This window comes from Athene cunicularia (genome assembly GCF_003259725.1).
Source record: "Athene cunicularia isolate RWA chromosome 3 unlocalized genomic scaffold, athCun1 chr3_part1, whole genome shotgun sequence".
Taxonomy (NCBI): Eukaryota; Metazoa; Chordata; class Aves; order Strigiformes; family Strigidae; genus Athene; species Athene cunicularia.
Genome location: NW_020799097.1, coordinates 82686241 through 82709716, shown reverse-complemented (window position 1 = coordinate 82709716; position 23476 = coordinate 82686241). Strand labels below are relative to the sequence as shown.

The 23476-nt window shown below is 40.4% G+C and overlaps 2 protein-coding genes across 4 annotated transcripts in view; one reads left to right on the top strand and one right to left on the bottom strand.

Annotated features, from left to right (window-relative positions):
* The window catches only part of HEATR1 (HEAT repeat containing 1), a 38822-nt gene extending 29680 nt beyond the window's left edge, over positions 1-9142 (top strand). The window contains exons 31-44 of the mRNA XM_026844720.1: positions 19-185; positions 802-848; positions 1676-1799; positions 2651-2791; positions 2997-3286; positions 4034-4184; positions 4701-4859; positions 5572-5706; positions 5952-6056; positions 6150-6318; positions 6968-7122; positions 7494-7652; positions 8364-8472; positions 8906-9142. Coding sequence (XP_026700521.1) covers positions 19-185; positions 802-848; positions 1676-1799; positions 2651-2791; positions 2997-3286; positions 4034-4184; positions 4701-4859; positions 5572-5706; positions 5952-6056; positions 6150-6318; positions 6968-7122; positions 7494-7652; positions 8364-8472; positions 8906-8994 — 2000 coding nt within the window. The 3' untranslated portion in view covers positions 8995-9142. The remainder of the gene's footprint in view (positions 1-18; positions 186-801; positions 849-1675; positions 1800-2650; positions 2792-2996; positions 3287-4033; positions 4185-4700; positions 4860-5571; positions 5707-5951; positions 6057-6149; positions 6319-6967; positions 7123-7493; positions 7653-8363; positions 8473-8905) is intronic.
* On the bottom strand, positions 6938-23476 carry LGALS8 (galectin 8). Of its 3 annotated transcripts, XR_003397984.1 has the most exons (12): positions 23463-23476; positions 21182-21319; positions 18787-18875; positions 17852-18062; positions 17085-17201; positions 15225-15251; positions 13758-13846; positions 11727-11892; positions 10982-11263; positions 9521-9637; positions 8803-8901; positions 6938-7074 (listed from the first exon to the last, which is right to left on the bottom strand). XR_003397984.1 is itself a non-coding variant. In XM_026844721.1 (9 exons), the coding sequence occupies exons 2-9, from the start codon at positions 21221-21223 to the stop codon at positions 11114-11116; spliced, it is 891 nt and encodes a 296-aa protein (XP_026700522.1). In that variant the 5' UTR covers positions 21224-21319; positions 23463-23476; the 3' UTR covers positions 9999-11113. The 3 variants fall into 3 exon arrangements, 1 of the variants encoding a protein (XP_026700522.1); XR_003397983.1 differs by having other exon boundaries at positions 8803-9637; XM_026844721.1 differs by lacking the exons at positions 6938-7074; positions 8803-8901; positions 9521-9637 and having other exon boundaries at positions 9999-11263.

Here is a 23476-nt window from a genome sequence, read left to right as displayed (position 1 = left end):
TGTGAATGTTTTCAACAGATGATCCTGGGCCAAAAAAGTCAAGAGCATGCAAGACAAAGCTAAAAAATCAGGATGGTCAGCTCTTTAATGTGGAGTCTCATTCAGATAAACAACTTCGGCACTTCAAATTCTTGTCTGTCTCCTTCATGTCACAGCTTTTATCTTCTCAGAGTTTTGTGAAAAAGGTAATAATGGCAGATTGCTTTTTACACTGATCACATTAAGTAATTGTACCATACTTTAATAAATGAGGTTTGGTTTGCTTTTTAGTATGGCTTTATATTCAAAGGGGATGAAAGAATGCAGTCTCTGGTGTACCTTACTGGCATCTTTATTGGCACAATTTTGAAACCTCTCAGTAATATGAATTACTTTTTAATAAGGCTTTTTCAGGTAGACTCTGTGTGGGTAAGTAACAAAGTGAAATTCTGGTCGAGTGGATTCCCACTGGCTTTATGGAGTCTGGAATTTTATTCACAGTCTGTGTAACTCCAAGTTCGATGTGGGATTTATACTATTAATACTGAAAAGACAAAATAAATGTTACAAATTATAGGCTACAGCTTTAGCTGGAAGTCATTCCCAATTTTTCAACTGAACATCATCCACCAGCATGTTTGCTACTGTGGCTGCATTGCCTAAGATTCTCAGATTTTCTTCTAGAAATGATGGCTGAAGTGCAAATATGGGGAACTCATAATTACCATGTTAGTGGACATTTCAAATTTTCATATACTAGGACATTAACTTAATGAGGGAATGTTTCACACTTACGGTTTTCATTCTTCCTTTTTAAACCAGATAGTTGAATGTGAAGAAACAGAAGAGCTGCAGAAGTTGGAACAGAGGTATGCTTTAAATCTGCTCCACTCCTCCTATTTCTAGCTTTTACTGCAACCTGGGAATACTTTTTCAAGTGTAGTCTGATTAGAACATTTTTTTCCCCAAGGATACATTTAATGTTGATCTTGGCAACAAGCAGTATTTATTATATACAAGTTATTTGGGGTTTGGTTTGGGCTTTTTTCTTTTTCTTAATATGATGTGTTTTATTTCTGAAAAATTGACCTACCCAATAGCCACTCTTTCTGATAGTGCTTATTTACATACTTGGCCATTAGTGTTATGCTACTGATGATGGAGTGTCTAATAGAATTCCAGGTTTTTTGCAAACCATATCACTTCATTTGTAGGAAAAAAATCGTTATTCACAGGTGCCCCTGTATCAGTGTAAGAAAATTATTGGTAACCACAGATCAGCTGTAGTCACTGGGTTATAACAGCCAATGATGCAAAATTGAGGGTTTATTTTGTGGAGGCTTAAATTTTTATGTTTGTTCTAAGTAAAAAAGGGCATATGATTTATTTTAAATGCTGTGTACTTTAAATGCTCTTTTTTAAACATCTATATCTTCCTAGATTGTTTTTCTTTTGAAGTAGAGCTCTTAAGTAGAACTATTGGTGTATGTAGATGTTAATTTGGAGGTAGACGTTGGTAGTGCGCATGATTGTCCTTATTGCCATAGCTTTTTGTTAATATGTAGGTGTTCTGCTAGTCTCTCTCTTAGGCGTTTCATTTTTTTACTGTTGCTGTTTGTGAAATTTTCTGCTTTCCAGTAACACAGTCAACTTCTTCCATGTCCTTGTTACTATAAGATGCTTCCTTTCCATCTAGGCTATTAGAAGAAGTTCTTCGTTATATAAACACTGTGGCGTCTTCAGTGGAAGGAAACGTGGACAAGCCAACAGCCAAATTCTGGAGGGTTCTGCTTAGCAAGTCCTATGATATGCTGGATAAAGTATGTCTCATTAGCCCTCACGTTAGCAGTGGGACATTTCTGCTTTTGCTTATTAATATGACTATAACCTTTGTAGGATTTCTTGTTGGATTAGTACTGATCTTTATTGGATGGTCTGCAACATGGTGCATCAATGTTTAAACTCATCTAACAACTTTAGTAACTACAGCTAACAGCTTAGACAAAACAACCAGAAAAAAAATCAGGAATGCTTATTTCCTCTAGTTAGTGTTTTGTGGGCTGGAAGCATCATTTCCCTATCTATCTGGTGGAGAAGAATGGCTTTTCGCATCACTTCTCACTGTTAACTCATAAAATGATTTAACTAATGCTAATGGAACTGTTGTACACTTCTACATGGAATTTAAATGGAGGAAAAAAATCCTTATGCTTTTCTTTCTAATCTTTCTCTATCAGAAGTGTATTTATAGAATTGGACTGGTTATCTTGTTGCATGCTGTGGAGCATACATACTTTCACAGCTTGGATTTTTATTTTTTTTTTCCTATGAAGCATATTCCAGATTTCATGATGTACATGCACAGGGCACTACCAGAAGTGCTTTAGGGTAAGGAGGGATAGCTCACTGGTGCAGACAAGGAATTGCTGAGGAAGTCTCAGAGTGAATGATGGCTGGTTAGCAGCCAATGAACATACATAAGCACCATGACAGGAACCTGCTTTGTTCTTTTGCTTGCCTCAGATACAGCATAGCTAGCCTTTCCTCTCGTCTTTGATCCTGAAACCCACATGGGAAGTTGAAGAGACTTTGCCTGTCTTATTTGGAGGCTACTCTGTCATAGTGCATGGAAGAGTGTTTCTGGTATTGTTTTGTTTGTGTTTTCTTGTAGGTCAATGCCTTATTGCCAACAGAAACCTTCATCCCTGTCATTAGAGGACTAATGACAAATCAGCTCCCATCTGTGAGACGTAAGGCAATGGACCTTCTGAACAATAAGGTGCAGCAGCGCACAAAGTGGCAGAAGAGCCAGGTGAGACAAAGTGGTTAAACTTGGTTCCTTTAGCAGAAGTACCTGAAGAGAGATTGGTGTGGAAGTGGTTTGCTCTAAAGTCAAGTACCAGTGCCAAGTCTGGCAGGCAGCTCTTGAGTAGTGAGAAGTAGGCTACCTGCCCACAGATACCTTGCGGGTTCTGAGTTTCTAACTGTCTAATGTGTGTGTTCTCTTGTCCTCTTAGATCCTGCAGCTCTTAGAGCTAGTTCCTGAGCTCATTGCTATTGTGCAGTGTAAACGGAAGGAGGAAGAGGAGGAGCAAGCCATCAACAGGCAGACTGCTTTGTTCAGCCTCAAGCTACTCTGCAAAGGTTTTGGCACAGAAAATCCAGTGCCATTTGTACCTGTTCTGAAAACTGCCATTGATCTCATCTCTTCAGAGAAGGAGGAAAAGAATGTGATGGGAAGTGCTTTGCTCTGTATAGCTGAGGTCACCTGTACAGTGAAAGCCCAAGCAATACCACAGCTTCCAAGGTACTGTTGGGTTCTTCTGAAAAGAACCAACTGCAGCAGGTATTTACTAAAATGTATTACTGAAGGCATGCTGATTGAAGGCCAGGCAGCAGTCTGCCTCTCTGTGTTTTGTGTAGCGAAGAATAAAGGTATTTGTAGCACTTGAAGGTGCTTCCTGGTTATAGAACTAAGAAGCTAGTGGGGAAATTGTAAGAGTTTTATAATCAGTAGAGTTCCTTATGGAGTCTGCTACTGTGAACAGAGAAGCAATCTTTATGGCTTTTAGAGAAGTCAGACCGTATTTTGTATTTTTACTGTAGAACAGATTGCACTTAAAAACATGAGAACTGGTGCTGCATGTTACGTTATTCTCCCTAATCAAGAATTCAAGCATCTAACTTGTCACTTTTAAGACTATTTTATCTCATTACAGATATATAAGTTTTTTACTATATCTTTTAACTAAAGACGGGGCTTTGAGCAACCTGGTCTAGAGAAAGATGTCCCTGCCTGTGGCAGGGAATGGAGTAGATCTTTAAAGATCCTTTCTGACCCAAACCATTCTATGATTCTGTGATTTTAAACCTAGTATCCTTCATTAGCTTTGAAAAATCAAATACAGCAGAAAAGCCCAGAATACTGAGTTTTCTCAAATACATGTGCGAAAATTGTACCTGCAGATGTAACAGATGGATTTTCGTGACTGGAAACATGCCTCCCAATGGTCACTGGTTTTACCTTTCTCTGTTTATGCTTGCTTATTCACAGGTTGATGCCGGCACTGCTGAAGACTTTAAAAAATAAGAAGGATCTGGTCTCCAATGAGATTTACTTGCTGAGTGCCGTCACTGCTCTGCTGAAGGTTGCAGAAACATTACCACACTTCCTTAGTCCTTATCTTTTGGACTGCTTACTGCAGGTGAGCCATCAGACTCCTACAGATACGTAAGGAGAGGCAGGATCTGCCCAGTTCCTAGAGGCAGCTAGAGATTACTTCCTTCTCTCTGAAACTTGGAAGTAGGAGTGTGTGCCAGCTATGTGTAAGGTCGTAATATATTATTCTACTCACCTTCTTAGGCAGATAACTAAGATACAGAATACAACAGCATCTCCTACACTTTATTCTAATAAGGTTTGCCTCTTTGGAAAGGGAGATGAATCCTGAAGGATCATTCTGTAATATCCATGATCTTATAAAATGTGTGTCTTACAGCTCTAGTTAGGATGATTATGACCCTCTGCCACGGACACGCACATTTTTTCAGTGTTTGTCTTCTGAAGACAGTGAAGCTCTGTGCACAGACATCTTAACGTAAGGTGCTCCAAGTGGTGCGAACATAAAAATTTCCATCTGACACTTGCAACAGACAACTACCGTAAAGTTAATTCCTGAGTTGTTTAAAGTATGCCTGACTTTTGTTGGATTTCCTGACAGGTTCTCCACTTGGAAAAGATTATGGTCGAGTTTGGTCCTTCTTCCCAGATAAGCTTACGCGTAACATCACTGAAAACTATCCTAGCTACAAGGCTTGCTTCCCGAATACTCTTGCCTGCAGTTACAAAGTGTTACAGTGAAGTGGCAAATACCCGGAAGGTGAGGATTTTTTCATTCTTTTGCATTGTAATTAAAAAGGAAGAAAAGAAAAAATAAAACCAAGCAGTGTAGAACTTGGTTCAACTGTCCTGGCTGAGTCCCCTCCCAACCTCTTGCCCACCCTCAGCCTACTTGCTGGGACAGCATAGTGAGAGACAAAGGAAGCCGTAACACTGCAAGCACTGTTCAGCAATAGCTAAAACACTGGTGTGTTATCAGTGTTTTGGTCATATATTGAAATCATGGCACCATGTAAGCTGCTGTGAGGAAAATTTACTCCGTCCCAGCCAAACCCAGCACAGTGTTTATATTCTGTCTTCTTTTATACTGCAGTGGTGATGCAGGAAAGTTAGACCTGGGAGAAATGAAGCATGTCCTCAGCCTGTTAGATGATGAATGCTTGAGAGCATTCATAAAGGCCTTGACTGGCCTTTATGTTCGGCTTGGAACATGAGTTGAGTCATAATTTTCATCTGGACATTCTCATACATGCAAACCTTTAAGACTTAACTGGTATCCAGTATTGGAGCAGGGAAACCAAAATCTTTTCAGGAATCCTACTAACTTAAGCCCAAAAGTACAGGAAAAAGTTTATTTTATCAGCAGTATTTTAAAGAGTGAATGTATGAAATGCACAGATCCAATTCTCTTGTTTCTTGGTTACTGTCAATATCCCAGTTGCCTTTGCATTGCTTTGCTTTTGTTTTGGCAGAACTGCCTGGGTCCCCTTATGGACATTTTGAAGGAGCACATTGTTGGTATGGAGAAGGAGCACCTCATCGCCCATCAGGCTGAGCTGACGGCATTTTTCATGAAAGCCCTGGACTTCCGAACAGAGCATGCCCAGGTGGCTTGTTTAGGGGGATGAACCTCTACATGCTAATTCTATCAATTGTCTTAAAAAATATTAGTAGCTTCCATTGCATATGTGCTCTGAAATTCTGGGTATCAAATATTCTGTTCTGGAATTGTTCTTGGGCTAGAAGACAACATTGTTAGGTGTTTAGTCTGAAACAGACAAAACTAAAACATGCTTTGAAAGCTCTAATTCTTACATTTCAAACCTAGAATTATGTTTTCTATTTCTTCAAGGATGATTTAGAGGAAGTTGGTAAAACAGAAGCTTGTATTATTAATTGTCTAACAAGTATGGTCATGAAACTTTCCGAGGCTTCTTTCAGACCCCTCTTCTTCAAGGTAATAAGTTTAAATATAATTCATCTGCATTAACATATTTGTATTTTCCAGTGCACAGACACAGGAAAGAGCTAATCTGCCTTTCACTTTCAGCTCTTTGATTGGTCCAAAACAGAGTCTAGCCTAAAAGACAGATTGCTGACATTCCACCGAATAGCAGACTGCATTGCGGACAAGCTCAAGGGTCTCTTTACCCTGTTCGCTGGTCATCTAGTGAAGCCATTTGCTGAGACACTGAATCAGGTCAACATTTCTAAGACTGGTAAGTTTTCAGTTACTGACTACAGAGAGGCATTGGCTAGCTAACTCCAATTGCTGCAAGAGGTTAATTATAACTGCTAGAAGTTTAGTCTTACAAGATTTACTTCACAGCATATACCTCTCATTTATCTTTCTTCTTTCTCTCATAAATAAGGCATCTTGTTTATTCTGATGGAACCAAAGAACATTTTTTTAATCCATGGGCTCTGGGCTGTTAGTACAGATTTGAGACCATGTGAAAATTTCCAAAGTCAGTCCCAGTGATTTCCAGAATGAAATTGTGTGGAAAGAAGGGTGACTTGTTTCTGCTCTTTTTTCTTTTTCTTCTTTTTTATTCATTGACTTCTCTCATGGGAAACTATTTGCCCATCCCATGTGTAGTGACCTGAAGAATTCTCCATATCCAGAGATATGGCTAATCACTTTTCCTATAGCTGTGGCTATTCTGTTTTATCACCAGCTGACTGAATACAGTGGCAGACCTGCTAAAGCATTAGCTAAAAGCCAGAAACATACTTCATCTACTTTATTGTTCTGAGTGATGATGTAGTACATCCTTTAGAAACATTGTTAGTTTGTGAATATAGCTATCTTGTGGGGAAGTTTTGTATTTTCATCTCTTGATATTTTTTCTTCTCCTTGATATGTAGATGATGCCTTTTTTGACTCTGAGAATAGCACAGAAAAGAGTTGTCTACTCTTGCAGTTCACCATGGACTGTCTGCACAAGCTCTTCCTGTTTGACACCCAGAAGTTCCTGAGTAAGGAAAGAACAGAAACCTTGATGATGCCTCTGGTCGATCAGGTATTGACAAACACAAAAAAACCAATTCATAGCTGGTTTGGTTTCCCCCCCCCCATCAGAAAGATTTACTTTTTTAACTATCAGGTCTTAATCCTCTCCCTTAACAAAAAGGGAGGAATTATTTCATTGTCTTTGGGCTACAGACAGTATTAACTGCTTTGCCTAAGGCTCTTAATGATGAATTTTTAATCCTCTTTCTAAATGTCTTCATTCTGTACAGTTCATGCATGTTGTTGAGCTCTTGCAGACCAGTGCACTCCCGCTGATGCTCTTTGATGTAACTACTGAGTACCTGAAAGCCAAAGCTAGAAATTATTTTGGCTGGGTTTATCTGAGCCTGGATCTGTTTGACAAGCTCTTTACTTCCACAGCTAGAAAATACACTTGGAGGAGATGAAAAGTTCCAGGAAAGAGTGACAGCACACCTGATACCCTGCATAGCTCAGTTTTCAGTGGCAATGGCAGATGATTCTCTTTGGAAACCACTGAACTACCAGATCCTGCTGAAAACAAGGCACACCTCTCCTAAGGTTGGGAGTGATCATAATTTGAACTGGTTTTCTTTGTTGTGTTAGAAAATGAGAACAGTGGCCCAAAAACCAGAAGTGGATTAGCCAAGTCATTGCTAAAATACTAACCTAAATTAAAATACTGATATAGTACTATGCTACACCCATGTTCTAGAGAGATGTATACAACATTGTCTTCTGCTGACTGTAAGCAGTCAATATACCATGTGTGGATGTCTTCCATACTGTGTGCTTTAAGTTTTTTAAAGATTTGGTAGGTGTTGAAACAAGAGTTAACCTGTTTGCATATGAAGAAAGGCACACTTTAGAGGAGGAACTGAAAGACAGTTATTTATCAACCTTCAGACCTGTTTATTATATTGAGTTTTGTCAAGACTCGCCTATTTGACAGCTTATATGTATTCAGGGGGGAGTACTTGGTTTTTCACTGTACTAAGTCCTTCTGATGCCGTGAAACAGTGGCACTGTAACAGGAACTTAGACTGTTATATCAAATAACTTCCAGCAACATACCTGCTTCTTGCAACCTATTTTTCCTTTGACATTATCTTAACCTGGATGTTGAGATTTCAGTTAGATTAAGACTACTTTCCTTCACTGGGGAAAGCTAGTTTACAAACTTACATGGAAATGAGGGGGGAATGGCCAGGAGAAAACAGGGAACTGTACAGTAATGTTTGTGTCCTTACAAAGATTATTGTTTCGATTTAGGTCCGATTTGCTGCTCTGCTTGCTTTGGTAGAAGTTGCACAAAAACTGAAGGAGAACTACCTGGTCCTGCTACCAGAATCTATTCCATTCTTAGCTGAGCTCATGGAAGGTAATGTTCTAAAACAGCATTAATGAAGGCAGGCAGCTGGTCTACAACCAGGAAAGAATAAGGGGTGCTTACTTCAACGATTCAGACAGGATGGTTGCTATAATTGCTATAAAATCTTATGAATTGGCATACAGTAGCTTAAACTGTGCAGGATACATTCCATTTTGGTTTGCATCCAACACACTCCTAAAATCCAGTTAAATTATGGTAGTTTCTTCAGTGTTCTTGCCTGTATGTATCTCCCCAGTTGCATGTTTTAGATCAGTGTTCCAGTAGAGGTAATTTGCTTAAGTCCTGAGTCCCAAAAGATTTCAAACAATTATTTCATACCTGGTGTTTGAAGACAGTTCTAGCCTTGATGAGTGATGAAGCATTTCCAGGATAGCTTTGTAATCACTACTCTCCGTAATTCCTGCTTTATTTCTTTTTCTAGATGAATGTGAAGAAGTTGAACAGCAGTGTCAGAAGACAATTCAACAGCTAGAAGTCATTTTGGGAGAACCACTCCAAAGCTACTTCTAAGTTTATCCCCTTTCTTTTCAAATTTTGTCTGAACTGGGTTAGCTTCATACATTTAAGTATTAGAGGCGAACTGTCATACTAATTTTTATCAGAGCTAAGATCTTAATTTCGTAATAAAAATATTCTAAAAGTCTGGCTTTATCATTTCTGGGTGGCATGGGGACTTTCTATATGACTTTTCCTTAACTGCTGTTTTCTTAACAGTGGGAAACTAGAGCAAGCTATAAGCAAATTCTGGTAGCTGGGCAGAGAGTAACAACATGCAAGATTCACTGAATTCCACAAGCCCTGTGGAAAGGCTGTCATGCTCCAGCATAAGCACGGTACTTTCTGGACCCAGTCTTTAAGGACTGCTACTGATTAGCTTATTGTTCACCTGAAGATCATGACGAAATTGCTTGCTAGGTTAAATTTAACAAAAAGCTCACCACCTTTGCAGCAGTAGGTGCTGGTGCATTACACTCAAACTCTGTACAGTATGTTTCAAAATGTGACTGATTAGAACCAACATGATAAAGAAGCTAACCTTACATCCCATCAGGTGCTGGGACTAGGCCTCTCTGTTCAGGGTGCAGCATGTCATGCAGATCCCATCTGTGGAAAGGTGACCCCATTGTGGTCATCTGTGCTCTTACAGGATTTTCTTAAAAGAAAACAACTATTAATCATGTTGGCTGTCAAACAAAACCAATGTTCATATGAGAACTCCCTGCTGAACAATTAGATAAAGGCACGGACACAGGTGCTGTATCTGCCACTCCTGAGTGGGAGGTGCCCGCCAGCTACATTTATCTTGCAGCCCAGGAGTAGGTGCACAACACTGTCCTGAAGGCCACACCAGCACAGCTGAGGCTACTCAGGTTAACCGGTCTGTGGATTGCTAACTCCTTGATGTGAAATGGGCCTCTACTCAGGATTCACTGTGCCACCTTGGAGATACTGGTAAGATAACTGAAACAAGACAAAATACAGACTAAAAAGTGATCATAGCAACTTAGCTACACTTGGAGAAAAGCAGAGCTCACGTTTTTATTTATGCTTTTTAAACATTAAATATGGTTACTTTTCTTAAACAGTTTTTTAGGGTACAGCTTCTTCTTGAGATTGCTTCACTCTTAGCAGCTGTTAACATAAGTAGGAACAGCCCTCAGGCATGCATTGACAGCCAGTAGCAACTTATTTTTAAAGAGTATAAAAATTAAGACTGACATTTGTACAGAAAACAGTGAATAAAACAGCTTGTTTCATATATATAGTATTTTAATGCAAGACTGAAAAAGGATCCATTCTCTGTTCCACTGATGAGTATCCAAGTCATGGGTTCACACTCTCACTTTTAAAAAAACAAACATCCACTTCAGTCTCTGAACACTTTCAACTCAGGAGCTATTTCAGATCAAATAAGTTTTCAAAGGTTCATGCAACTGGAATGACCTAAATCATTTTCATTTGTTTCACCTCAGAAAACTAAAAGCTAGAAGTGTTGCTGTATGTTTGATTTAATCTTACAATTTAATCACTTACAAAGCAGGAGGTGACATAACCATGAGTGTTAGAGAAGGTACTACTGCAGCAGCAGGCCATCATCAAATTCCTTCTTGCCTTTTGTTAGAACTGATGAGTCAACTGTTTGCTTAATCCAGCCTCAGGAAAAAGTTGCTAATATAAATTTAAGAAGCAGAAAAGTATATTTCAATATTCTATTTTAAATGAATTATCAATGTCCCTTTTGGTGTGGATAACCATATCTTCAGATCCTATTTCAGTCTTGTTTTTACTTCACAATACTGAATCTATGCTATCAAGGAACGCCAAGTAGGAGTTAAACATACTGAGTGCAACTGTTAGACACAGTATGATGCAGTGTCTTCATATTGCTACGTTTAGTAATACAGGAGATTTATCTCAGCAAACACTTACTTAGCTTGCCACAATACTGTAAACTAGATGGGCATTTAACCTCATGGTTAGCAGTTCTGGTACTCACCTAACTCAGAGAGGCAGACACAGAAGCCTAGATAAAGGCAGGCTCAGCACAAGTCAGTGCCTGTTTGTACTTGACAAGGAGGTACCTGTCATTATAAGAAGTTTTATTTTTTTTTGTAGTGAGTGAAAAGAACTATGCCCTCCTCACATCTAATAGTTTAATATCTCCTGAGATTTCCACTTTGTTGATCTTTCCCAGTTGTTTAAAACGATGCTTGTACTCCAGCATGTGAACACCATTAACAGCAACTCTGAACCCATGGGCATCACAGAAAATGATCAGCTGAAAAGCAAGAAAAGAAACAGTTACGTTTTAAGCCCTAGTAAGACATGAAAAACAACCTGATGATCCAGCCAAGACTTGGGCAAGCTCTGCTTCTGTTACAAAGAATGTTTCATGCAAAAGAAACATTTAAAAGGCTGGAACTTCAATAAAGTTCATAGAATAACTGAAGTTGGAAGAGACGCACAAGGATCATCAAGTCCAACTCAATTCAGTTAAAATTCATACTGAGCACTGGCTGAATTCCTGCAACTATTTAAAAAGAAAATTGCCATTGAAACCAAGTCACTTCTCTGCTCCCTGTGGTCCCATTTAATCCTAAATATTCTCAAGACACTGAAATACAGGAATGGCAAGCAGTTTTATTTAAATCTCTATTAGTGATATGACATTTAAGCACTACTGCTAATCCTTTCGGCAGAATTACCAGTCTGAGTCTATGCTATGTTTCAGTTAATCTTACCTCAAAGTACATCCCTGGACTGAAAGGGAAGTTGGTAATTTCTTTTTCTTCTTCTCCCCAGCTGTCATGAAGGTACGAGTTTCTTACAAAAACTTTATTTTTCACACGGGGATTCAGATGTAATGCAATGTCCCTTGAGTCACTTGGTTTCAGATCTATTGCAAAGCTGGAAGATATTTTTTAAAAGTTTACTATACCAAGGGTTTATAAACATGATGTAGTAGTCCATGCTATTTACCAAGTCCTTAGCCAATACTGAGAATTTTCTGGACCATGATTCACCTGAAGAACCAAGCAGGCAGTTAACATGCATTTGTCTCCTTCACACAAAAACCTTTGCTGGAGGCAGCACATACAGAACATGACCCTGCTAGATCTGCTTCATCACTCACAGCTTTCTGTTCATGTCTCGGCAAGGAGGTACTGAGTCAAGCAGGCCAAGTGCTACTCGCCTACAGCACTAAGAACATATGGTGCTACTTGCTCCACCATCTCTTTCTCCTAACTTGGGCAGTGGAGAGTGGGAGGCTTTGTTTTATCTAAAGACATTATATTCGTTCTACCAACGAAGAGTTAGACTCCAAGGAAAAGTTTGAGGATTCTCTCCATACATTTAAAATTGATGGGACACCATGCACACAAAGTGTTAATCTGTAGGCAGCATAGCTCTGCCCAGGCTGAACAAATACGCTTACAATCTTAAGACATGTCCACCACACAGGGTTCCTAAATGGGAGCTTGAATCTTCAACCTGTGGCAAAGACCTCACTGCATTTGAAGAGGAAATATTCCTCCCCTCCAATTAACTCCAGCTGTGAGGTTATTTCCCTCCTTTGAGAAATCTAGAATTGCTTACCCCAGATACAAAATATAGCAACAGCTACATTTCCAAGCTGTGAAGTCCTCCTTTTTGCTGAGAAAAAGGAACATCTACAACTGTGTGAACTGAGTGAAAGACATTAAATAACTTATAAACTCTTTAAAAATCTACACATTTAAAATCACAAAGAGCAGGCAACCTGCAATGCTTTAACTAACACCCAAATGCCTCTTAACGCTTATAAGCAGTACATTCAGCACTTGAAATGTCCTAACAAGCTTTTCAAGCCAAAAGAAGGAAAACAAATGCTACTATCTAAGTATTAATTATCCTGTCCAATTTAATGCCCATTCAAACTTTGTTGATGAGATTTCTAGACCTTGGGTTCCAGTATTAATATGAACTCTTGAGTGCTGTTCAGCTGCAGGGAAGATATGTGCTCTGAGGAAACAGGAGGGCAATGCATACACACAATGTAAAAAAGCCTGCTTCTCATCATTTGCACTAACCACTTCATTTTTAGGCATGTTTCTACAGAGTCAAAACCACCCTTCAAGCAAAGGGCATGCTGAAGCACAGATATTTCTTCAGCTCCATTCTGACCATGTGTCACTCCCTTTTTCTTCTCCCCTCTTTAAATCGTTGGGAAAATGTCTTCTTCACAACCTATTGTTCCTAATTTGCTATCAAAATTATAGCTCATACTCCCCTATCAGCTTTCATCACTCAGCTGTTGTCAGTAAGGCACCTTCATGCTTATACAGTCCCCAAGGATGCTGCCCAAGAAGTATTCAGAGAAACGTTAACATGCAGCATTTAAGCACACTGGCAACTCATCTAACTCACTCATCTTCCATCTACTTCTGCCAGTTCCCTTCTTGGATCTTTTTAGAATAAAAGCTGTCTTTGTATGATGTGCGCACTCACATGCCTCGCACAATGAAAACCCTGAACAGACACAAAGTCTTGTGAATGATGCACGTTTAATAGGTAAAACACTCAGGTTTTACCTTCACTTTTCACAGCAGAGCTGCTTTTTTAAATCCTCTCTAAAGCGGTATCGTGCAGGTTCCCGAGAAAAGTGCACTAAAGTTTCAGATTATTCCAGATGCAAAGTTGCAAGTGAGTATGGATATACTGAGGCAATGGAAAAGCCTCCTCATTCTCAAGAGCAGCGCAGTTAAATAGCAGAAAAATTCTGTAACACTTACCTCTTTGCGTTTTTATTCACCTCTCCTTTAATGAGAACTGTGCATCCTACACAAAGTGCAGCATCAAGATTCCAAATGTAAGGAACCTCCTGGAAGTACATCACCAGTAAAAATTTTGACTGTGATTTACTTTTTTCAATATACAAGCTGAGCTTTACTGTAACAGGAAGAAATCTAGCCTACAATTGCAAATCTGCACTTATAGCTAAAGTTAACCCTATCAACATAATCTGGGATACTAATACTATAGTAGAAAAGTTACACTGAGATAAACGTATCAATGTGTTGGGTTTTTTTCTTTAGACTACCACCTTGGGTTCAAAATAAACACTATTTACGACTACTTCTGCCACCAGTAATGGTGGAAGGAGAGTAGAATGAAAAAAAAAAAAAAAAAAAAAAACAAAACTCCCTCCACTAATTTAATGTCTCATAATTATTTGGATACACACATCCCAACCTCTCCTCTTGGAAAGTTTCAGTTATGCTTTAAGGAATAAGACTCATGCGAGGTGTGTATCCCACTGCTGCACAAGTACCAGAAGTAGGGCCACTGAGTATTCTGCTCTCCTGACACCAGTTCATAATGGTAGATAGAGCAAGTATTTTACTTGCCTTTTTTTTCCTGTTGTGTTAGAATTTATTTTGATCAGGGAAAATGAGTGAATTGAGGAGTACTTCAGCTTTATTCTTTTGTTGAAGTCCACCACTTGCAAATGACAATATTGCATGTTATTTGGTTTTGAAAAAAGAAGACTGAAGAAGGCAGACTGTCAAGTGACAAGGCAACTAAAATCATGGCACTCACTGCAACTGCACCTTCTCCACAGATGCTATTTATACACATTCCTGGTTTCCAACCCCTTTTCAATTTGAACATGGTCCTTACTCCAGTCTGGATACTGACCACCTGTACAGCTTTTTGCTAAAAGATGAGCACCCCCTCCATCTATGCTCCATGCTAGCTGGGTGCAAGTTCCAACCCTAAGGTGCAATGCTTGCATCCAGCTACCTGAAGCATATTCAGGATATGCATGGATCTGTCAGCAAGAATAAGATGTAGCCAGACAGATTCTGAGATACACACATTAACATAAGGCCAGCTGGAGTAGTATAACTGCAGAATACTTTTGTTTTGCAGGTATTCCCTAAGGCAGAGGAAAGTAAGTATGATTATTTGAAAAAAAGGTTTTGATGTGATTTGGTTCTTCAAAACTTCAGGTACCTCACTTTCTATTTCTCTGTTTATGGCTGTGAATGCTGTGTTTATCTTTTGGGTTTTCTAAACAATTTAACAAATAGCTTCACTTCTACTAGCAGCAGCAGAGGATTACTCTCTAAAAAACCTCACTGATGATCATCTCAATTCCCTTGTTCTGTGCATGCTTTTTCATGAATAATTGAGATCTTTTTATTTTGATCTTTTTTACTCTTCACATTTGCCACAAGTCTACAAGAGACACTTACAAATTGTGAGCCATCTGGCATTTCCACCTGCAAGAGAAAGCAAACATTAACTAGCTTATCAGACAACAGGGAGATTCACTCAACCTTTTACAAAGATAAGTACATTTTCTGTGTTTATCTTTGTTACTCCTAGAGATGATGGCTGAGAACTTTGTAAAGATTGCAGAGAGGTATCTGGATGCCACTGCTAACATCATAGCACTTTAACATAAAGTTGATTTAGAACCATATGAGGATCTGTGCTTCTTTGAAGCATGAACTGTTAACATGGAAATCTAGGGCTATGGTAAAGAAAGACAGCCAAACCCCTACAAACCCAGGAAAAGTCCTGAAGATCAATTGCTGAAGCCAAATCGAGATTTCTAAAGACCACCTCATTACAGTTAGAGTCTTTATTTAACAGTCAGAGCACTGTTAAGCCCTTACCATCTGAGGGTACCCACTGAGCCTTCCTCACTGGGGTAGGAATACCAGCAGGGCAGGTCCATGCAGGGGGTCTTGGGATTCTAAGCAGCCCCCTGCATCCCTGTCTCTTCCCATGGGAAGGACAGATGAGCAATATGGCCATGCAGAGATACAGTTCCAGCCTAACTCTGGCAGACTGTGTCTTCAGCTTGTTTGTTTCAATACAAGCCTCCATCTTCCTCCTCGGAAGAGTGTATTAGAAGCAAAGACAAAAAGAAACAATTGTCTTTCTCTACTCCTCTTCCCCAAAGGATACAGCATCAGCAGCCACAGACTAAAGCAACTGTGTTGTTTCATGCTTGCGACAGAAACCAACATACAGCACCTGCTTGCCCCCAAGCTCTTCTCAGAGTCAGTCCTCCAAGACCAAGACTCAGACAGCTTTGAAGTAACACTATTCTGGCAGCATGCCCAAGGCCAAGTAATGGGGACCACAAAAGTCTGTACACAGGCTTTGAAAATGATCAGTGAGTAGACATATCTCTAAAGCTTAGACCCCATTCCACTCGGGCCCAAATCCCCACCTTCTATCAACAGTTATTCGTCTGCTGACCTGAGTTAGACCCGATGTTTGGCAGCAAGAGACTCAAGCTTTGCCCACAATGTAGTGAGGATGGGACAGAACAGACCCAGAATATTACACAGGAGTAGGTAGGCCACCTTAACGAGTGGCAGGAAGAAAGGGAAAAGGCATTCACCTTCTGTATCTCCCTAGAACTTATCACCTTCCACTTCTGGTCTAAAGTCTCACCCTCCCAGAGCAGAAGAATCTCTCTTCCTGCACAAGGAAATATGTTGTTCAACTGCTCTCTGTTGGTTTACTTTCTCTAGCAGAGCTGGCAGCTGAGAAGAAGCACAGCACTGCATTCACTTTAAATTCACTGCAGTTTAGTCCAAGTGCAAATCAAGCCACAAAGTCTTCGTGAAAGGATACCTCTTCTCACCCCCCAAAAATAAAAGTACACTCCTCCTCATCAATTCATTCAACAACTCAAGTCATTTTAGCAGAAAGACCAGGGTTACGTGCACAAGCAGTTAGAGCCGTGGCTGAACTTAGTATTCAGTGTTTCTAAACAACAATAATTCACTTTGGAGCTACTGCAAATATTTGAAGTCTAATCCATCCCTAGATCAAATCAATTCTTATACCATCCATCCTGTTAACTTTTTAAGAGGTAAACTTTGTCACCCTTTAGCCCCTAACCTCAAGACTAAAACAGGAAGACAGAGATCCTCACACGACACTCACATGTTGAAACACAGGGGAAAAAAAAATTTGTAAACTGATGTTAAACTGCGCAGCTGCTTTTCTTTACCTCCTTTTCACCATAAATCCTGCTCTGCAGTTCAACAAGACAGAGAAAAGGAAACAAGTCAGCTCTCTATGTAACTTACATTAGAAACAAAATCTATAGTTTTGATCTGCACTTTGCCGTATATTCCAAGAGTATCTATTTTTTTAAGGCTCACTCTGTGGTTGTAGAGCAGCAAGTGCTTCTTGTTTACAGTCACCTAAAGAGACAGGAAACAAAAAAGGAAAATTGTATTAAACATAGACTACTCCAGCCATGTATCAAATTGTATGCATGTATCTCTGTTTCACACTGGTTGGTCCAGAAGGAGGAAGTATCCTAGAAACTTCAGAGCAACTAAGTTCAGCTCATCCATGATTCAGTCCCTCTTTCCATCACTATTAGGGAGATTCATTTGCCTACACTAAAATTTGCATTTCACACTTTTTGCCTCTATCACCTTCTCATTTACCAACGTGGCATTACCAATCTAATAGACTCTACTATTGCAATCTAACAGAGCAAGACATATACACCTCACGTTTTTCCTCCAAGAGGACTGTCCTACACTAGTCACAAAACAGGCTTATCCTAAGGTCAGCACTTTGAGCTAAGAAGGGAAGGGTGGAGTACCCATTAGCTGTGACAGGAAGTTACTCACTCATCCAACTTAAAGGGAAACAATACATAATTAAAGGTCTGATTTACTTAGCTTGGCTTTAAAGAAAAGCTTCTAAACTTTTCTGTAGTTAGACTATACCTAGGTAACAGAGAAACCAAGGCTTCCAACTATTTATTTTAAGTATATAAAATACCTCTCTCTTATTGGCCTGACAACCGAGTATAAATAAAGAATTGACCCAGACTCACCTGGAATTTATCCTTTAAAACCGTGATAACAATCTCAAATGACTCCCCTTTTTTAAAGGGCATCTCGTAAGTGATCTCCTCCCAGCCCCATCTTTCCCTCTCTAGAGTGTTGCAAACAATGCAGCCAGACCTTCTGAAGCGGGGGTTGAAATGAAATGCCACATCAGCTCGAGGCTCTGTACTGCTGCCACACTGTAAATCCACCTGGAATCTAACCATAAAAATAAGACAAACCACATTCAGCTCAGTCTGTCAAAAAAAATCACCTAAAAGTTCAATACACTTGTGTTTTACTGTGGAGCCTCAGAACAGGCAGATATGACATGTTGTTGGATAAGTTAAAAAACCAAACATATTCATCCAACTCCTACACATTTGTGAAAGGTTGTCCCATGATTTATTACAATGAACTAAAATATTTAAGTATTTCTTTAATGGCCATCATTCATATCATGTAAGGTCCTCACTTACTGTGTTCACCACCTTCCCTCCCATCACCTTCAGCAGAGTAACTAAACGAACCTTGGGGAAAGTCAGGTAACAGAACCCCCATACTGGGCACGTGCACTAGTCCCTACCTCCTTATCCCAGTTTCAGTTAATTCCTTCACACAACACATTCAGTTATCAATTTTGTTAGTCTCAGATAACCTCTTTAGACAAGGAGATATATGCTATGACAGGGAAAAAAAAAATGCCAAAGCAGGCAAAGCAAAAGAGAGGAGAGGATCAACAGAAAACAAAAAATCAGTTCATCCTCCACTTCTTATAACAAAGCTTTCATTAACCACTTCAGCCTGCATTCATTCTGATGCTATCACAAGGATTTAGATCAAGTCTCTGTGTACCATCATAAGTAGGACCCCTGGAAACATTTTATCCATTACATTCTTGTTCACACAGTGACACTGCAAAAAGTGACACTGTAGCCACTACCTGTCTGCATCATCAGGAACAGTCCCATGTATCACAATCATATTTCCAGGAACAAGGCCACCATGTATTGTCTCAACATATGGAATGGTCTAGAAGAGGGTGGAAAAAAAATAAAATTCAAATAACATTTTGTGATGGAGAAAAAAAATCCAAAGTAGTTTAAAAAATAATATTCTAATACTTAGTTAGATCTAACACATTAAAAGAAACACAACTAGCATTTAATTTAAAAGAAACAGTAGAAAAGCACTTAAACACCCGCTACAAGAGGAAGGAAAAACCCAGCCTATTTTTTGCCTATAAAAAACAAGCTTGTCAGATAAAACAAAAACTAAAATTTCCAGCCTCAATTCCTAGCTCCTAAATGAAGAGTGGTAATATTTTATTGCCTCACTTTTAATAAAGAGGATTCACTTCAAATTAGGTCATTGCCAAGGGCTGACCATTAATCAGCTCTTTGCTGGTAGCAGAAGACGCCTTCCACAACACTTCTGATCCCAGACTACAACAGCTGCCTTTTGCTTGTTCTTGCTCCAGTTCGGAAAACAGTGACAGGAAGAGACTGTGTCACAGAATGTCTTCGCAGTTAAAAACTACATGATAAACACAACAAAATACCTCATCCTACTGAGCTAAGAACTGTAAGGTGCACTGAAATAGCCCTGTTCAAGGGTCTTGGTCTTTATGTTATCTGCAATAAGCAGTCTGGCTCAAAGCCTGCCTATCTTTTCTTCCATATCAATAACTGAAGAAGGTAACACATGCACATTATGCTAAACTGAAGTGGCAGCATGGTAGGAGTTGTTAAGCCATGAAGAGGACATGTCAGTTAAAATAAAAGCCACACACATACCAGCACAGCGCTCTGGCAAAGGCTCAGACATGCTGACAGAAGTCCTACCCTGACCTAGAGCTGATGCACCCAGAACTTCAGGGAGGGAAGGGGAGCACCTTAAGAGAAAACTGTGGAAGTTCACAGGAGACTGACTTGAAAGCAAAGCTAGAAGTCTGCATCTCATCACCTGTGCTTTAGATTAAAAAAGGAAATATAAGGTGGCACATGTTGCATTTGCTCTGGTTAGCAGACAAAAATTTCTGCCAAGGTTGTTTTCTGGATTTTTTTCCCCAAAAAATCCCTGGTCTGTGGAATAGTGTATAAGATTTTAGGACATTTTTGAAATAAAAGATCAATTGCAAATAAGAGTTCCAGTAATTTAACAACAAAAAAATGAACAGACTGGAAATACTATTCTTGAATGGATTATTGGACCATAAAAGGACAAGCTGAGATTTTGGGGTTTTTTTACTATATATATATTATCATGGAAAGCCAGATGATGTGAAAAGCTGATACATTTGCTGACACATAATCTTGTGAACTTTTGAGGAGGGTAAGGGGAATGACAGCAAAAATTGTCTAAATCCAGAGTGTCAACCATTTCTGCCAGAAGATACACATCCTTTTCTACCCTCTCACCACTTCCCTTCTCAGCTATCCACACACTGCACAAAACTTCATTTGCAAACACCAGGGTCACTGGAAGAAAGGAGGAGCGGGGCAGGGAAGGGTGTGCTGGAGCAGACACACCCCTCGCTGCAGCCCGTTGCGAGACGTGCCCCTGCAGCCCATGGGGGTCCATGGTGGAGCAGATGCCCACCTGCAGCCCATGGAGGACCCCACGCTGGAGCAGGGGCCTGTGCCTGATAAGAAGGATGGGATTCTGTGGGAAGCCCGTACTTCAGCAGTTTGTTGCTGGGAGGACTGCCTGCATGGGAGGGACCCACACTGGAGCAGTTCAGGAAGAGCTGCAGCCCATGGGAGGGACTCATGTTGGAAAAAGTTCATGGAGGACTGTCTCCCGTGGGAGGGACCCCACGCTGGAGCAGGAGGAGGAGTGTGATGAGTCCTCCCACTGAAGAGGAAGGAGCAGCAGAGACAATGTGTGATGAACTGACTGCAACCCCCATTCCCTGTCCCCCTGTACTGCTGCAGGGGAGGAGGTAGAGAAATCGGAAGCAAACCTGAGCCCAGGAAGAAGGGAGGGGTGGGGGAACGTGGTTCTATTTCTCAGTGTCCTACTCTGATTGTTAAATTAAGTTGCAGTGGTGATGGTGTTTGAATGAAATTGATGTTCTTTTTTTCTTCCCCTAAAAAGTCTGTCTTTTGCCATAATGGGGGGTGTGTCATCTCTCCCTGTCCTTATCTCAATTCCAGAGCCTTTTGTTTTTATTTTTTTCCTTCCCATTTCTGAGAGAGCAGCTTCCTGGTGCTCAGTTGCCCTCTGGGCTCAAACCACAACAACCCCTCACTGTGCAAAACAGTATGAGTACTTTTGACATAAAACAGCAAAGTCTCATTTCCCAAGGAAGAAATTGTTGACATGACAGGAGTTACCGGGTTACTGACTGTCTTCCCCAGTTCAGCCAAGGATGCCATCTTCCCTCCTCCAGTTTAAGTTTGTCAGTTTTGTGTGAATACTGCTGGAGCGTATTTAAAGGACACACTGGTCAGGCAGCAACAAAGGAGGGATCCCTTCAAAAAAAACAAAACTTTTAATTAGAAAGAAACAAAGTGACACTACATGAAGTGAAACCCTCCAACATATAACTTCAAACAGCACAAGAAATGATGCAAACATCTTCCCTTTCCAATAAATTTGCTGGAGTTTTGAAATACGAAAATTAAAGGCTTGCTTAAAGAAATAAGGTGCCACTGTAACAAGGGATAGTGCACACAGGTACACAAAGTCAGAAGTAGCTTCCCACGATTACATACACTGAGACAGACTCCAACGTAAAAATAATCATTGTACAGGGGAACACTGGTAACTCAGTGCCCCTCAGCTGGGCCCTAATAGCTCTCCATTTGGAGCTGACCCCTGCCTGCAGACAGGGAAAAGATACACAGTACAAAAGCAGTTTTTCCAAGACAAACAACCAACCATTTCTATTTCCTTTAACACTTTCTGTGCTATCCCGATTTCCCAAGGCAGACAAGCCCTAGGGGATGAACTTGCTCCAGTTTTATCTTAAAGAGATACAAGGCAAAGACATACCAGGGAAGCAAAGGGCATTTTATGTTTCTTCCTCCAGCACATACAATCACTGAACTCCACAAATAACTACAAGAGTTTGTAAAACTTGCATTAAATTCACAGTATTAATAAGAAATGGAACAACAGCACATGAGTATAACCAGCTACACTGTAATTTCTTTAACAAATCTTCTAATGAAGTTACCAAAATTCAGGGCACAATTGAAACTGCTAAGCAATTATTTCTTGCACATTCTGGAGAAACAGCTTAATAGCATGCAAACTGTGTGGTGGTGATGACAGGCAGACAGGAAAAAGTCAAAGGTGAGGGTTATAGCATCGTTACTATGTGACAACCGCTAGCGACATTAGAAGAAAACCAAAAACGCAATAAAAACGCCACCAAAAACCACAAGCAAAGAAAGACCCAGGGTCTGTGACCTGTTCCACAAGGCCCTGGGGTTAATCTTCTAAAATGATTCAACAATAGTGGCACATTGCAACATCTGGTTTATCCTGTGGGAGATTTGGGGCAGAAGGTCTCCCACCTAAGACCAGAATGCAGTCCAGATAACATAAGGTGCCTATACTGTATAACTGTTTTGCCCCTTTGACCTTCTAATGGGATACTGCCACCATTTTGCAACAGGAACGTGCAAAGGCAGGCAAATTTCATTGTTTTCATTTTTAAAAGGAGGGAATCAAGACCAAAGCAAGCAATAATTCTGCTTATAGCACTGGAAATTCCCACAGCAGACCCAAGAAAATTAAACCCAGACCTACAATTCAGTGTCCAGCACCTGAACTTCTCCGGGTGTGCAACAGCAACTAGGTCCTGCTGAAAAGAGAATCCTGGAACAAAACTGACTGTCAGTTTTGGCAGACCAGGTTGCACTATGGCAAAGTGATGGGTTGAGGGTTTTTTTGTTTGGTTATTAGTTGTTGGTTTGGTTGGGGTTTTTTTATTGAAAAGGTCACAGTAACGAGGGAAAGTTGCAATTCCGGCTCTGTTTTTGACAAAACAAGGAGATGGGTCTACAACTGCAAGGTTCTCCTGTCACCTTCTGTCAGAGGAACCACTGTCAGCACATTACCCCAAATCTTAAGTCTGCAACACTTCAACTTGAGGTTTCCTGACTATACTTTTAGAATTGAAAACGATATGTATGCCTTCCTGTTGTTTCACACATTACAAAGCAGCCGAAAACGCCTTCGATAAAAGGGAAACAAAAAGGTCAACCACCACCTATTATGCTGTCCCACTGTGACATGCATAAAATGTCTTTCAAGAGGGCAACTCACGTCAGACTTCATCAGCAAAGCTAGATTTTACACCAAGGCAAACAAGACTTCTGCAAAGGGAATACGCGAGAGTCTTTCTGGATATCGGCAGGCAATTAAAGTACAAAACACCAGTGCCGTCCCCCCGCCCCCGGCCACAAACCCGACACTACCGCAGGGCAGAAGGACACAGAAGCCTCGGACACTTCAGCCTGGAGGTGCCCCGGCTCCACGGAGCGCCTCCTGCGGCCGGCCCGGCCCCCCGGGGCAGCCCCTTCTCCCCGGCAGGCTGACACACGCCGGGCGGCTAGCACTGCTTTTACCACCCGGGGTGCTCCCTCTTCATCTGCTCGACCTTACCTCCGTGACTAGCA

Bases quoted from the DNA above. Each gene is read 5' to 3' on its own strand.
- LGALS8 (XM_026844721.1), bottom strand. From the start codon at position 21,223: ATGGCATCCTTGGCTGAACTGGGGAAGACAGTCAGTAACCCG. The intron at 18,876-21,181 runs GTAACTCCTGTC...ACCCTCTTCTAG, and splicing joins GGAAGACAGTCAGTAACCCG to ACCATTCCATATGTTGAGAC. The intron at 18,063-18,786 runs GTAGTGGCTACA...TTTTATGGTTAG, and splicing joins GTTCCTGATGATGCAGACAG to ATTCCAGGTGGATTTACAGT.